The 17,501-nt window shown below is 33.6% G+C and overlaps 1 protein-coding gene across 17 annotated transcripts in view; it reads right to left on the reverse strand.

Annotated features, from left to right (window-relative positions):
• The window catches only part of NPAS3 (neuronal PAS domain protein 3), a 765,248-nt gene that overhangs the window by 644,964 nt on the left and 102,783 nt on the right, over positions 1–17,501 (reverse strand). For 8 of the 17 annotated variants that reach the window (XM_039351867.1, XM_039351856.1, XM_039351861.1 and 5 more), the window contains exon 2: positions 3,924–4,013. The exons of 7 other annotated variants lie outside the window; for them this stretch is intronic. In XM_039351867.1, the coding sequence (XP_039207801.1) occupies positions 3,924–4,013 (90 nt within the window). Of the gene's footprint in view, positions 1–3,907; positions 4,014–17,501 lie in introns of all 17 variants that reach the window. 2 more of the 17 variants (XM_039351866.1, XM_039351864.1) reach the window with 1 other exon arrangement.

Consider the following 17,501-nt stretch of genomic DNA (forward strand, 5'->3'; position numbering starts at 1 on the left):
CCAATAGTTGCAATATAAATAATATCAGATAGTAAATCTCTCTAGTTCCATTACTTGAAATGCTAAGTCTTACAGTAAGAAGTTGTTGACTGTGGTTTTTAACTGAATTCTTTTTTAAGTATAAGTAAGCATAAACTCATTAATTCCTAGCCTTCTTTAATCATTTGTACACTCAAAACCAAATAATGAAAAATTAAAAAGTAGATGGACATTTATATCAATATAATTAAAATAATGTATAAACATAGTTTAAATCACTAGTATAAAATATACCTCATTTTAAAAAATAATTATTTGAAGTTTATTAATACAAATGGGTATTTGTTGCAAAAACAATTAAAATTGTTTTGTATTGTTTCCCAAACTATGCCTTTATATACCATAGAATGGAATTCCCAAACTTTCTAGGACCTGAACTAACTGGCAGCTTGAAATTGTGTTAAGGATTATTCTCATAAAATATTTGTCTTAATTGTGTGCCATTGAAAAAAGCTAAACCTGTAGGCTCTAGCCACCCACCTTTTTTAAAAGATGTCCTTTGGGAATATGTGGATTATATTCAAGACTGATGTATTTGCCTCAAAATAATATTTAAAAAACAACAAAATCAGAACCTTGGCTGGAAGCAAGGATCCTGCCAACTGCCATCCTAGGATCTATGTTAAATATTTTGGTTCTAACTATATGAAAATTAACGGCTCTGAAAGGCATGTATGTTTGTCCTATCATTTTGCAGATGCAAACTGAGGTTAGCACTTAAAAGAGACTTATTTCTTTAGTTGTGATGCATAAACATATTCCTCAGTTCAACTTGCAAATTAAAAAAATCAGTTCAGTTATTTTTCAAGGCTAGTTCATATCTCAGAAACTGGCATTTTCCAAAAGACAAAAGAATAAAATAACAAAGTTTTCAAAATATTCATATAAATCAAAGTGTAATGTAACATGCAGACAATTTTTTAATCGAAGTAAGCAAGACTGCAGAATGTTAGAAATGAATCAATATATAAAGGTAAATTATTTTGACTAAAAATATACCCTGCCAGAACAAAATAATTTTAATAAAATTTAACTGAATTTTTTACCTGCATAAAAATATATGCGCACAAATATAATTTTCTGCAGATGACTTATTTGGCCTGAAGAACCTATTGAGATATCATACATATTTTCATGATTATTTTCCCAAAACTGTTAATTCAAGAATGGTCTATTCCACTGGGCAAGACTCCACCAACATTTAGGAACCAAAATATTTTTTTTTAATATTCAGCATAAATCACTATGTGAATAATCATCATTTAGGATTTGTTTTTGTTTAAATATATATAATTAAATCTATAAGTTTTTCTTGTAAAAGGTCTTTCAATCTATGAAATAACATTTCACTTTCCCTGAAGTGACTGTTGTGAATAGAAATACTCCCTAGTCATGACAGAGACTAAATGAAAACTAATCAGTCAATCCATCAGTGAATCTGTCAGTCAGTATGTCTGTTAGTGATATTTTCTAACAACAAATTAAGACTAGGATGCTGCTAATACAACTGAGTAATAACTCAAAAAGGTCATATGAACTATTCCAGGCATTATGATTTTTATAAATGCACTGAAAATACAAACAAGTTTTACATCTATGAAACTTTGGTTTTAGGGCTAATATTATCTATCACAGGGTTCTTGAGTTTGGATATGGTTTAAAGGGCTTCACAATGGGAAAAATTAAAAAAAAAATTAAGGACAAACTAGATGTGATATTTGCTGTGTTAAACATGCAGTTTTTAAAAACTGCAAATATCAGCTATCAAGGATTTATAATTACTAAACATGCAGCTAGCCAAAATGAAAAAGTTTAACCTCTGTTTCAATTGCAATGTTTTCCAAAATTTTGATCCTCTGAAACTGTTATTTGCATTGGGAAGAAATTTCTTTTTACATCCATGCAGAGCAAAGGATAAAAAAAGAAGCTACTGACACAGAAGCATTAAGAAAATTACTTCTGGTTGGTAGAAAAACAGCTGTCACAGAAATTTTTTTGTTAAATTTGTTAAACAATAATGGATAAAAAAGAATACCATATTAGATCAGACCAAACTGCCATGCATTTTGTTCCTTAAGTAACCAGCCACATACATGTGTCTACATATATACAAATAAATCTCCTTCTCAAAACACCAAAATAAACTATTTTGGCATTCATAAAAGTAACAATGAAATAAGAAAGCTTCTTCATTAAACTTAAATTGGGACTCAAGCTTTGGTTATAAGCACAGTTGAAAAAAATTAAATTTGGCTAATATCAAGACTTTAATCTTCCTCCAGGGGCTCTGCACATTCTAAAAAACTTCAATTGTTCTGAGTCCACAATTTTCTATCCTTAATTTGAGTTTGGACTTACATTGTCCTTTTGTTGGGACAATGAGTAAACAGTCATTTAAAAAGCCACTTAATTGTAATAACATGGGGATAAGAACATAATAACTTTCCATCTGGTGGCCTGGGCTAGGTAAGTATAAATGTATACTAAAGTTGAATTAAAATCTTTATTAAAGCCTTTCCTTTTCTTAGTATCAATTTCCACTATTCATAGACTTTTGAGAATATTAAAATAATGAGTTTTGGTGATTTAAGCTTCTTTTCTTTGTTTATTTTTATAATCTCTCTTTATCTATGTAGCATCAGTTCCATTTTATAATTAATAGTAATTCTATATCATGTTTTATTATAACTGATTCATCTTGATATCTAACTAAAATGTTAAAGTTTTCATCTGTTATGATTTACAACGGAAGCATTTCAGAATAGCTAAATAGACAACATCAAAAGGGGGAAACAACCTAATAATGTGCAAAGAACAAGAGATAACAGAAAAAAATAGGTAAATGGTAATAGTCAAATCACTAAGATTAAACACAAACAGATACCTGGCAACCAAAAATAATGATACCAAATGCTTATTGTAGCATTAAACTATATAATTCTTATCAGAACTAAACATAATTTTTGTATTTTATTTTGACAGCAATCAAATCCAGAGAAATGATAATAGCAATCGGTAACAGTGTACTGCAGTTATGCATGCACTCGTTCATCACAAAATATGATCGCATTTTCTGTATATACCTGTTGAGCATCTGTTTACAACTGATTCACATACATGAACTTATTTCTGACCACAAACATTAATGGCTGGATCATGGTTACTGCTTAATTTATTCATGAAAGAAAATAATAATTACAATAAAATCCTTCACTTTTTAATAAAAAAGGTATTAAACCCAATGCTGTATTACATTTCCTTGCTCAGAACAATATACAGTACTGGATTCTTCCAATATGCTTGTAACATTCTCTACCCACCAACTGATTCAGATATTGTTAAGAAAAGGACAAGGCAAACAACTGAAAAGCAGAAAGACTCAACCTCAATTTAACTGTCCTGTAAGGTACATACTAATTAGCTTCAAAGCTATGAAATCCTAGCTAGCATGTTAAGTCTGCTACATGACAGTATAATTTGCCTTCTTAAAGGATTATGCAAATTACAACTCATCATTCCATTACACGACTGAAAAAAGTGACAGCTAATTTATACATAACCCACCTTTCAAATCCCTAAGATGTGAAGCACCTGTGCAATATTATTTTGCCTAGGTTTTTCTGGGTTTAAGTACTTGTTTACTGCAATACACAGAAGCATACCTAAGAGATTTTAAAAAGTCCTAGAGGTTTATTTATTTCCCTTTTAACTTCAAGAGCACAATTCCCAAGTATGAAAACAAAATATTGTATATCTGTTCCCAATTTCAAAGATATTTCATTCAGGAAGAAGTGTATGTTTCAATACATGTTCAACTTGCTATTCAGAATGGGACAGCACTAATGCACGAGCCAGAAGAAAGACTCACACAGATTTCAACATACTTCTGGTAGGTAGATTCACAGTAGATTCCGTCATATCTGTAGATTTTCCTACATTCTGACTGGTTGGGTAGAGGATGCTGGACAGTTATTCTGTAGAGGCATCAAAAACAGATATACATGACTAGAGATTCTCTACAGTCAACTGTAATGCAGGACAATTAGTACTTTTCAAGGAACTTTTATTGTATATTAAGTCTATCTCATCTTGCTATATTAACTACATTAAAGATAAATAAATACAAATTAGATTCCATTGCAGGAATACAGCTAAAAGTATCTAAAAATTAATTATTTATTACAATATATATTTCCCTCCTCAAAATGGATAAAAAGGGACACATATAAAACCTTCAATTTTTAATGTTTATTTGTATATACATACATACCGTATGTATGCATGTACGTGTATGTATATATATATATACAAATGAAAACAAATATATATATATATATATATATCCATATATATATATATATATATATATATATATATATATATATTATAATATATATATATTTGTTTTCTGAGGTTTTCGCGGGTGTTTGTATGTAGGTCTTTGGTTGTTCGGGTTTTCTCCCGCGTAAAATTGGAAGTGTCTTGGCAAGACACTTGCCAAGACACTTCCAATTTTACGCGGGAGAAAACCCGAACAACCAAAGATAGATAGATAGATAGATAGATAGATAGATAGATAGATAGATAGATAGATAGATATATATATATATATATATATATATATATATATATATATATATATATATATATATACATATATATATACACACACACAAACACACACAGACAAAGTATTCAGATTTACTTGAGGGCTCAAGATGTTCAAAACTGATATAGAATTTGAAAATCTAGCTACTTAATAGTCCATTCCTGTTTCCTATGATAACAAAACTCTGGCTAGCAATCTAATTGTCACAGAAATTAAGCACACTACACAATTTTATAGTCTATAATTAACAATTAAATTCAAGGTTGCTTTTGTTTTTAATGATGGTTCTTAAAAAGTTCATATAAGATTCATTTTAGTTTTTAACCTGTTTGACCAATTTCATATTCATGGCATTGTATCAATATAGACAACTAAGAATAATAGTTCAAAGGAACTAAAAATGATTCAATTTGAATTTTTTCCCATCAGTTGCTTTAAATCTCCAGTGAAGTATAATTCCTATTTAGACTTTCCTTCTCAGTATTAAAAATGTACTTAGGCAACTCAGCATAACTATTTCTTAATATTTTATGTATTCTTCTTCTTCTTCTTCTTCTTGAAGCTATACAAAATTTCAATTTTTTGAACAAAATTAACATTAACATTCTTTGAATAAAATCAAAATGATAAAATCAAATTAACCCACATAGACTCCATGTAATCACACTAGGATTTCAATTAAAATAGAATTTAAACAGAAACTGATCCATTTATTTATTTATTTCATTTTATTAAATTTGTTTGCTGCCCATCTCACCATGAGGGTTCTTCCATTCCACGTAAACCAATTTTTTTAATCCTATCAAGTATATTATAGTTTCTGGAACATATAGAATTCCATCATGAACTTCTTAAAAGTAATACGGTCATTTGGTTAGAAAATCCCTCAATATCTGTAGCTATATCTCAAACGCAGGCACATCAAAGAACATCAGTAAAATTCACAGCAACAGCTTTCCTAAAGCAAACCACTAATTTAATTGATATTAATATATAAAATTCCTAATTCTTGCATAGCAATTAAACAAGTGAATGCCAAAATCTGAACATTAGGTAACATATATATTTCACTATCATGCAAATCACCTGCTGAAAAGCAAATGGATTGCTAGTTAGAAATAATAAAAAATGTGTGTTTTTTCATAAAGCTCATTGCACAGTCTTCCAGACAGCTTATCCTGAATTAATTTTGATAACTCATTCACCAAACATAAAGTCTGCCTATATGAATTCCATTTAAAACTTTATATTGCCAAAAATCAAATTGCATTAGCTGTATTTTTCTAGAAGATGCATAGTCTTTTTCATTTATGTATTTACATTAATTTCTTCTGTATATTTTTGTGAAGTAAAGAACTGAATGAAGAACTACTATTTGAGTCTAATCAATCTAAACTGAGTGAAATTACTTTTTGATTCCCTTGGAAAGTATTTCCAAATAAAATTCTCATTCTCAAATGACAATCTTTTCAGCAAATTACCTCCATTGTGGAAAAAGTTAATATTTTTATTCACTACATATTAACAAGCAACACAGATACAAGTTGGGATATTTTTTCCTGTAATTAACAACCTTCAGAAATTTAATGTTTATATCTCCTTTCCCTGGGGGAGGTATGGGCATGGGTATGGGTATGGGTAAGGAAAGGAAAGGAAAGGCTCCATGGTGGGTAGTGTTTTAAAAGAGATTACACATTTTCACTAAGAGTTTCAAAACATCCTTTTAAATATTATTGGTTTTGCACATCATTTTCTCCTCCCACCTTAACATGTCATTTTAACTCTAGATGGATGTATCATATAACTTGAGGAGGAACTTTCAGTGCATTTACATACATGTGAAACATGTAAGGCTATGACTAATTTTAACTGACAGGGCAGAATTTAAATAATTAGTTACAAGAAGTCAAACTAAAGGAAAAAAGGAGGGAAGAGATGGTTAGAGGCAGAGTAGTAAATTGTTCCATTTTTGCAGGTAATCTAAATGCAAACTAGAAGCAACTTATCATGAGAATGGATTTTCCACCATCTGGTCAAATAACAGGGGATTTGTCTAGTGGCAAGCAAAGAATGGAATGATGTGAGAAAGATTAGCGGGCAAGTCCTACAGTTGGCTAAAATGTATTTTGTGCAAACAAGAACAGATGACGCCTTAACAATTACACCTGTCAAAAACTCCAGAAAGCAATCCATCTCTGAACAGCCCAGTTGAAAACAGGCTAGTTCATAACAAAATGAATTTTTTTAAACAATTGCCAGCCATAACAGTTTGATGCATGACAAGCTTAGGAAGTCATATTCCACGTTCTATTGAAACCTTAACTAACTAAACTTTGGCTTTTTGTGATAAGTAAGATATTAAACTGGGGAAAAAATAGAAGTAATGCAAATAACTGTAGCATCTCAAAGGCAAAGAAAGTTGGAGTTCCCTTTTACCATGTTACTATGCATAAGCACAGTAGCACTCAAAATGATTTCTCTGGTTTAAGGGCAAACTTCAGTCTGATGGTAGAGATATGTTCTCCAAGTTGGAGAAGCTTGGAGAACGTATCTCCACCCTCATCCTACACCTGAGCTACAAATATTTGCTACTATCGTAAACCTCAATCTCTGTGTTATGAGGACTATATTTAGCAATATCTCTTACCAGGCTGTTATTGCTCACAACTAACCTAGGAATAGAAATAGATTCTTGTGCAAGCCAAACAACATGGAGTTTGTTGGGAGACAAGGTCTGTCAATCATGGTCCTTACAAGAAATTCCTAACTTACTTTTGCTGGCACTTTTTTCCCTCAGATGGTAGACAGTCAGCTACATTTAACTTATTCAAGGAAGCAGAAGAAACAGGGCAAAGTGATTATGTCTTGCTGGAGGTCTTGAATTTAAGAGAAAGCAGATTTTAAAGAATTCAGAACAGTGATAAAAACTGCTGGAGAAAGCTCATAAGAAATGGAACTTCCTGGAAAATGGGTAGACATAAAGTACAATTGCAAACAATTTCTGTTTTAAAAACATTAAGGAAAGCATTCAGAGCATGGCTACTAAAATTCTATCCAATCCCTTTATCAGAAGAGGCCATAGAAGACATTTCCTGTAAAGTGGGGGGGGGAAGGTTCTTTTTGTGTGGGGAAGTCTTGTTTCCATTTGTTTTACATTTAGTGTGTTGGTGTATATGTTTGAACTGAAGAATACACAGCAAGCTGCAAAGAGTCCACTCTAAATAACACAATAAAAATGAGGAAGATTGCTTAAAATGTAACAGACAACCGCATTCTAAGCCATAGAGATAGGTAGTACTAAAGCAGTGGTGGTGAACTTATGGCACACGTGCCAGAGGCGGCACTCTGAGCCCTCTCTGTTGGCACTTGCACCACTGCCGCCAGCAGCAGGTCCATCAGGTCCACCGCCAACCAGAGCAAGAGCCCCACCCAGCACAAAGGAGGTGAAGTGGCCAACTAGCAAGCTCAAGTAGAGGTGGTAGAGCAGAGGTCACCAAGCATTGTCGATTGGTTGACTGGAAGAAAAGGGAGGGAAAAGCATTTTACATGCGTGCATGCACGCATGGGGCCACGAGCATACACACGCTACAAATGGGGTGGGGCTAGTGCCTGTGATACTCACTAGCCCTGCCCCATTCTTCCATGGTGTAGCACCTTGCATTTGCACCCTGCGGTGCGACGGCAGCCATTTTTGCACCTTGCAGCACAATGGCCCATTTTTGCACCCCTGGTTTTTGCATGCCAGAGACAGCACTCAGAGGCACCTCCCTGCCCCCCCCCGAGGGCACCACAATGCTGATGCGGCCCTGGCACTTTGCGATAAATAAGTGGGTTTTGGGTTGCGGTTTGGGCACTCTGTCTCTAAAAGGTTCGCCATCACTGTACTATAATAGTAATACTATCTCTACCGCTCCTTTTTTCTTTATTTTACCAACTTCTTCCATCATATCAAATTTGGTCTGTTCTGTTGTATTCAACATCTCATTGGCAGAATTTCTCATCCTTCCTTCTGAATTCTGGTCTTCAACACTACACATTATTTTCTCCTCATCGCCCAAGTCACTGATGCCTCTCAACTAAAAATGGATTGCTTTAAGAACAAGTACAGACACATCTTAAAATGCTAAATAAACATTAATTTTAAGTGTGCAGTTAAATTATATGGCATACATATATTTATTTTTGCAAAGTTTATTGACTATCAATTATTATCATATGAAAAATATAATAGGCTAAAGTTTTCACTGATATTTGTTCATATTTCATATAGAAATAAAATATTTTTCAAGAATCAACATAAGATGTATCACTTAGTACTATAAAACAAGATGTCATTTTAAGTTATTATGTGAAAAAATTCTGCTCTTTTTTCCCACTTAAGCTGAAGGACAAAAAATTACTATTTGTTTTGCCAAATGCTTAAACTTAAGTCTTCATGTTAGATATTCATGTAATTTTTTAATATGTTAGCTACTCATTTTAAAGAGTAGAATATAGACACAGTGCATCATATATAAAAACTTCAGAAACATACTCAATAGGCAATGAAATAAAAAAAACACTTTATTAGAAAAATATGTCATAGTCCAAATTAATGATCAAGCGTTATAACATTTGTTCTTGTGAAACTTGTTTTTTTTTTTAAAAAAAAAAAGTTTGTCAATATTAAAATAACTGTACTGGAAGAATGTTTTGAAATCAGAAAAAAAAACAATTCTTCGTGAGACCTTTGAATGCTATTCTTATATGTATGCATCCAAGTGATTAAAAAAAAGGTTGTTTCTCATTTTCCTTTTAATCAATTAGTATATGCTAATAAGGCACACTGAAATATTGTTCCTTTTCTAATGACTGCACTGTTGCATTTTTTACTCTTTACTCCTACAACCTACATTTGAAACTTAAATTCTCTAGAATATATAGAAGTGTTTTTTCTATGTGTCTTCTGAGCATTAAAAATACTGTAACATCTTAGCATAAACAACAGAGAACTGTAATCTTCAATCAATAATCTCCAATACTTATTTTCCAGACTTTTGTAAGACTGATCCAATGGCAAAAAAACTGATGAGTGAAGCACCTTAATGATGCAAGAGATATAATTTATGATATTTTCCAAATACAATTTTCCAAATTGTCAAATTCAGGATAAGCCATTTAAAGCCAGACAATAGAATACATTTTCTTTTCTTTCATTTATAAAAATAGCTTTTTAAAATAGACAGCATGGACCAACCATACCATTACAACCCTCAATGGAGAAGCTGAGATACATTTGGTGGGGGCACCTCAGTGATGGAAGACCCTGGCTCAAGGTCCCAATGGTCATTCTTGTGCCAGCCTGTTTCCATGCTGTGAGCCTCTGGGGGTGCTTTGTGGCTTGACTTTTTTTTCTTTTTTACCTGATTGAGCCTCCTCCCTGTTGGCATGTAGGCGGAGCAAACTCCTGTTCATATTGGCAACCCTCTCCCCTCCAAGGGTTCTTGGACCTTCTTTCAAGAGAATCTGCACCCACATCTGCCCTGCTGAGATGTTTCATTGGCCCTTTGATGTGAGAAGTTGGGCACAGCCAGCCTTCTCTATGGCAGGATGACAGTTTTCACTCTAAAATAATCCTTTTTCATCTTCCATCACTTTCTAGGTTGGAGATGTGGACAGGTTTGTTTGTACTGGTGAATGTAGGAAACTATCTATACTCCGTCTGGTGATGCACATATACAGACATATTATTTCAGTTGTTAGATGCGAGATTCTTTTATGAAGAACCTGTTTGAGTGACAGAAATTGGTAAGTCAGTATCCTGCTTTATTTCCATTTCCTAAGCTATACAATCCAACTACACTTTCCATTTTAATATTTCAAATAAACACTGGTTGGCATTCCAGTCTCCAATCACAAGCAGGAAATTTTGCTTGCATGTTCTGTCAATTTCAAATTGATCTTGATTATCAATATTCAATATTCTCTTCTTCTGCTTTGGTGATTGAAGCATGAACTTGAATGGTCATCACATTAGTTTGTCCATAAGTCAAATGGTGTTCTTGTTATAATCTTAACTATAAAGGCTACTTTGTTTTGTACTTTGCTTTCTATGTTTTGAGTAATAAAAGATGTGATCTACTGACTCAAAGTATATGATCCCAATCCACCTCCTTTCCCTGATGCCTAAGATGTCAATTTTCATTCCATGTTCCTATTGTAATTCTGTCTTTGAGCTTCAGATTTTGTTTTCCTGTGTAGCAGCAGCAGCAACAACTTGACATCTTGAAAGCTTAATTTAGTCACGTCATAAACATCATTAGTACTCAAAAAGATCCTCAGCTCTTCCTCAGTAGCATGATAGGCCTCTCTAACCTGAGAGGCCTATCATCCAGCACAGTATCTTCAATCGTTTTATCTTCTATCCATGTATTTTCTTGGTAGAAATACAAGAGTGGTTTACCACTGCCTTCTCCTGTGCAGTGTGAATTCATGCCTTTGCATTGTCACTAAAGTGATAATGTGCCTCCAGCATTATCCTATATCACTGCTGATGTATATGGGCATCTGTCAGGTGTGAAGAAACAGGCACACACAATAAGTCCTATTTAAGAAGTTTTATTGCTGAAGCCTATACACAAGAACCTAATCAACTAACAGTCAGCAATAAATTGGCACTAGGTAAGAATTAACAGAATTCAAGGGATGGGTGGGCATAGATCGCCTGTGGGAATGTAATGACTCAAACTAATTCCTCTCTTGAGTTTCTGGGCAGTTGGGATGACCTTCATGCCTTGGGTGAACTTGCTGAGAATATATACTCTTGGCATATATTCCCAATTTTCTTTACTTATCCTTCCCTGGAGCACCCACCACCCACCACAAAAAGGCAGTACATCAGACTTTGTGGGAGATTATGAGTGGTAAATCTGATTAACTTGATTAATTTGGATGAATAGTTACATTTGATTTCACTAACCTTCAAGAAACAATTGTGCAGTTTCAGAATGTTTCTGCTCCATGATGATCACGGAAATTCAGATGCTTATAGCTTAAGGAATATCTATTAAACAAGACAGGTTCACAAGACCTATGTACAGACAATGGACAGTTTTATTATTTATCCACGTACACATAATATCCAGGCTGGCCTATTATGACGTGAAGAATGAGGATTACCTTTAAATGAACTTAAGAAACTTCATCTGATAAAGAATATGCCCACCCAAATGTTGGTGAAACTAAGTTGTCAAATCACATTAAATGTATTCTGACTTTATTGATTATGTGAGATCAGAAACATAAGAGGCAAATGCTGGCTTCATGATTAATGCCTCAACATTTTGGGATTAATTTATCTGAAGAACAGCTGTAATCTGTAACATGGAAGTATCAGCACTGCAGGATTCTTTCATTTACCCATGTTCAAAGGCTGTGAATTCAAAGGAACAGACCATTCCTGCAGAAGACTCATGTCTCTCAAATCAATTTTCATCAATGGTTCAGTAGCCACATCATTATAAACTTTTAGGAAGGGTCTGAAGAGCATTTTTTTACATTTTCTTTCTCTGTAATTCTGCTTTACTGAACTTTTGTTCAATTCCACATACATGACAAATTCTAATACTCTTATGAGGTATTTATTTTTTTTAAAAAATGTATTAAATGTTTATGTCACCAAATCCATTCACACATATAGTGGCTTACAAACAAAAGTTACAATACAAAACTTAAACCATAAAACATCAAAGGTAAAAATATAAACAAACATTTCAAACCTAACATTAAGTTGGCACTCATTCATCAGCTTGGTCTTCAACCTAGTCTTCAATGTTTTTCTGAAGACCATTTCAATGGGAATGAACCAGAGATTTACAAAAAGGCTGTTCCCTAATACCAAAGCCATAACTTAAAAGCACTGTCTCCTGAAGTGCAAAATCCACAAGAGCTTCTCCCGTGATGAATATAAAAGACAGGTCAGTTCTGGTTAGGAAAGGCAATTATTATTCCCAGTAGTCTTTGGTTACATTGTATTTCATTGTTATACTGCATACGATTTTACTAGATCGGGCACCTTCAGGAAATATTTGACAATGATGGTGAAGAATTCCACCACCACCACCCTAAAAAAATTAGAAACAAAATGTTGTAGCACTGGGTGTCAAACATTTTTTAAAACATACTGTGCTTTGTGAATACAAAAGCAGACTCCACAAAGAAAAACAAACAAACAAAAATAAACACAAATTCCTATACCCTACACCAGTTTTCTTGCCTTGTCAATTATATCTGCCAATTCTCAATAAAGCTGAAGCTAGAGATTTTCTCCAACAAATGTGGTGGGACTTAAACATGTCTCTGTCTGAATGTGTATTTTTGTGCACAAGCATATAAATATCATTGAACATTAGCGAGAGTTCACACCAAAAATAAGCAAGACCAAGAAAAAAAATTAAATATTAATTGAACACTAATTTAAAAATGACTACAAAATAAGGCACCACTTTCCAAGTATCACCAGGGTTGTGCCCAGAATTATTGTAGTCATAAATCTAGGCATCACGTGACTGGATCCAAATTTTTGTGGTAGTCATTAAGCAAATGCTCTGGTTCTTAAGTGAGCACTGCAGTATTTAAACAAATACATTTTTCCCAATGGATTTATTTGCCAAATCCCAGAAGTAAACAAAACCGGGGAAATAATTGCAAATCATGGTCACATGACTGTGGGATGCTGCAAATGGACATGGAGATGAGTCAGTTGTCAAGCACCCAAAAATGTGTATGGGGTTGTGTAGCCATAGTAACTTTGAAAATATTCATAAGTAACTTTTGGAGGTCGGCATAACTTCAAATAGTCATTAAGCAACTATTTGTATGTCAAGAACTACCTATACATATAACCATTGCTCTTTAAAGATTTAACTACACACAGAGAAAGAAATACATAAATCTGAGAAGAGTTAGCATAAATTTTCTAATGCTTACTCTTAAGTCCATTGAATTCAATGGCTCTCACTCACTGGAAAGTATGCACAGAATGCCCTACAATGGGAAGGTTTTGTTATTCAGCGTGCTCCATGTATGTTGGAGTAGAAACTAGAGATTTTGAGATGTTTTATTTTTTTCTTCTGCTTGTAAGAAGCAAATGAGCTGAAAGAGCTGCAAGTTCAAAGAGCCCCATTCATGTTTATTTTCTATTTAAGCCTTAGGATCTCTAGTCCTGTTCAATCTTCTGGATAGCCTCCTCTTACGCCCCACTATGTGTAGGAATGAGAATCTGCCATGTGGAATCTATAGATGGAAATGTAAATGAAGACTCACTCATCCAGGCCAAAAGGTTAAATCATGCCAACTGGACCAAAGTTTATTAAAACTGAGACATTTTGTTACTCATCCAAGTAACTTCTTTAGTCAAAATAAAAATTTGGGTAGACAGCATGTCAGAGAGTCGTTGGAATGAACCAATTCTTGCCATACAGATTACAAGGGGTTTCTCCCCAAAATGAAAAAGTAACTTGGTCCAGTTGCCATGATTTAACCTTTTTAGATACTATCAATTGAAAGTTTTTATACAAGCAAGCAAGCATTCTGATTTCTCGGGCTTCTCATTCACATAGGAAATGTTTAAAAGATTGAGGACATTGACTGTATGCAAGGAAGGGGATAAGGGGAAGCCAAAATTAGTGTGACTCTATTTCTTACCTCTTTTTGCCCACCTGCTTTAATTTTTAATTTGAAAACTCCAATCCATTTACTTCTTTAACTGCATCTTCCTCTATTACTACATTCTTAGTAACAATAGGGTAAGTCTAGTGAGCTCACCATATCTTTCTGAAGTCCCAGCAGCTGTTCATTCATATCTTCTGTTTCCTTTTCAGCCACTGTTATTATTAGTACCCCTTGCCCATTTAGTCCCTTTCAACCGCATCTTCTGCTATTATCATATTGTCAGTGAATATGACATCCTAACCCCACTCACAGGTAATTCATTATTCAGAGAATAACCTCATTTCCTTTTTTGGATAAATAGTACATAAGAAATAACACTATGCTGATAGCAGCTGGCATAAATGAAATAAACAGAAGTATAGGTTGGTACAGTGTGCTAGGAGATTGTCAAAAGCAATATTCCATTTTGATGTTTTACATATAAGATGATTTCTCTGCATATTACTGCATAAAAACCCCCCAAAAGCAGTGCAATTATTGTTTTGCACAACTTCAATTAGTTGTTTTATAAGCAGAAGCTTTACATTATTCATTATTTGAATATTAATTCAGCAGTAGTTTTAATGAATACAAATGTATTTAACAGATAAAAAAATATTCCCAAACCACAATGATTTAAAATCATCTCTCCACAATTTATGTCCTATCAATATGTTTTCAAAATAGTAAGTACTTTAACACCAGTGCAGTTTCTTGATTTAAAAGCCAGCAATGGCTTATTAACGTAATCTACCTAACTGAACAGCGAATGTACAAATATTTATATCCAAGATAATAATAATAATAATAATAATAGTAATAATAATAGTAATAATAATAAAGTTGGAAGGGACCTTGGAGGTCATCGAGTCCAACCCCCTGCTCAGGCAGGAACCCTACACCATTTCGGACAAATGGCTGTCCAGTCTCTTCTTAAAAACTTCCAGTGTTGGAGCATTCACCGCTTCTGGAGGCAGGTTGTTCCATTGGTTAATTGTTCTAACTGTCAGGAAGTTTCTCCTTAGTTCTAAGTTGGTTCTCTCCTTCATCAGTTTCCATCCATTGCTTCCTGCCCTCAGGCGCTTTGGAGAATAGCTTGACTCCCTCTTCTTTGTGGCAGCCCCTGAGATATTGGAACACTGCTATCATGTCCCGCCTCATCCTTCTCTTCGTTAAACTAGACATACCCAATTCCAGCAACCTTACCTTATATGTTTTAGCCTCCAATCCCCTAATCATCTTTGTTGCTCTTCTCTGTATTCTTTCTAGAGTCTCAGCATCTTTTTTATATCGTGGTGACCAAAAGTGGATGCAGTATTCCAAGTGTGGCCTTACTAAGGCATTGTAAAGTGGTATTAATACTTCATGTGATCTTGATTCTATCCCTCTGTTAATGCAGCCCAGCACTTATAACTTCACTTATAACTTCAGTATTTTTTCCTCCTAAAGCTATGCTAAATGGCTAATATTTTCTTAAAATATTCCTTCCATTTTTGTAGAGATTTCTATAAACATTTAGATTTTAAATTTGGATTTTTATTTATTTATTTGTTTTTTGTTCGATTTGTATAGCCAAGCATCTCAAGAAATAACTCTTTAAGATCAGATTTAAGATTCTGATGACGAAATATTAGGCTTCGGGAAAAAAAGATAGATTCCTTTCTTTCTCACCTAATAGCACTAAATTTATAATTCATGGTAATACGAAAGTAAAAGAAAGTAACTTTTTGCTTAAATACAATATATTTTATGATTATACCTGCTGTCTTCTATAGTCAAGCGAAAACTTTAGCCCAGAAATTTCAAAACAGAAATTTAGCATCTTCCTTGTATGAAGTAATTTTGCATATTCACTGTACTTGTTATTGGAACAGTCCAATAATATAAGAGCCTGCTTCTTGATGTAAATTAGAATTAGAAAATTACTATAAGTGCATTATTTAAAATCATTCTTTTGTTATCAGCATCAGTTTTAGACAAAAGCTGAGAATCGTTTGTGAGCTGTGGCAGACCCAGGCTGTTCAAAGCAATTGCTGTTCAGCATGAAAGCTGCAATGGAGGTCACAGAAAGAGGTCAGCAGGAAAGATAGTGTATCGATTTCACACCAGGAATAGAGACGAAGCAAGGGCCCACTCTTGCAATATGTGATGTATTTCACTGCAGTTTAAGGCACATTTCATTCCAATTCAGAAGGGAGTGGGGTGCAAAGGGCGAGCGGATTTCACACAGAATCATGATGAATTCTGAACTTGTGTATTTCAGTAAATACTGCCTTCCTGACATTAAGCATTTCTATATAGCCTAGTGACTAAAGCAGAAATTAGACTGAGCAAGTAGCAAGCAGAGCAATTATTGTACACACCTTTCCAGATACGACATAAGGAAAAATGCAAAAATAAAAAAGTTCTAAACTATAACATTCATGTGGATAATTGGCATATACTAATGAGCTATGCAAATTTATCTTTATTATGCTGCATACAGACTCAGAGTTGAGAAATACTTGAAATGTTTTGACTTCATTTATAAAGTTAAAAGAAATAACAATTCATTTCAAGGTAATATTTTATATTTATCAATACTAATCAATACTATCAAAGATATAATGTATGTATGTATGTATGTATGTATGTATGTATGTATGTATATATATATATATATATATATATATATATATATATACATATATATATATATATATATATGTGTGTAAACAAGGTATTTACTAATATTAAGCATAGTATTCCAATTAATCATGGTTTCCTGTATTAGATCAGTGGCCCCAACCTTTCTGGCTCTGCGCACAGGCAGTGGTGCTGATGGTGACCAGATGGTTTCATGCACACGCATGCCATTTGCACAAATGGAGCTTCCCACGCTTGCACAAGCCAGTTGCCAACAGGCCATGGACTGGTATCAGTCCACAGACTAGGAGTTGGGAACCCCTGTATTAGAGTCTTCTTTCTCCGTTTATTCTTACTTAGAATAGAACACAAAATAAGATTCCATAGTTTGTCAGCAAGGATAAATTACTTCATAAAATCATATTTCAATCCATATTTTGTTTCAAAGAATCAAGCAATTAGGCAAATGTAAACTGTAAGGAAGCTGGAAATTAGCCAGTCTAATATCATTTATCTACTTTCAAAATATCAAACTATA

Source organism: Crotalus tigris, unplaced genomic scaffold (genome assembly GCF_016545835.1).
Source record: "Crotalus tigris isolate CLP2741 ecotype Arizona unplaced genomic scaffold, ASM1654583v1 scf7180000018371.15429387391:27106975, whole genome shotgun sequence".
NCBI lineage: Eukaryota > Metazoa > Chordata > Lepidosauria > Squamata > Viperidae > Crotalus > Crotalus tigris.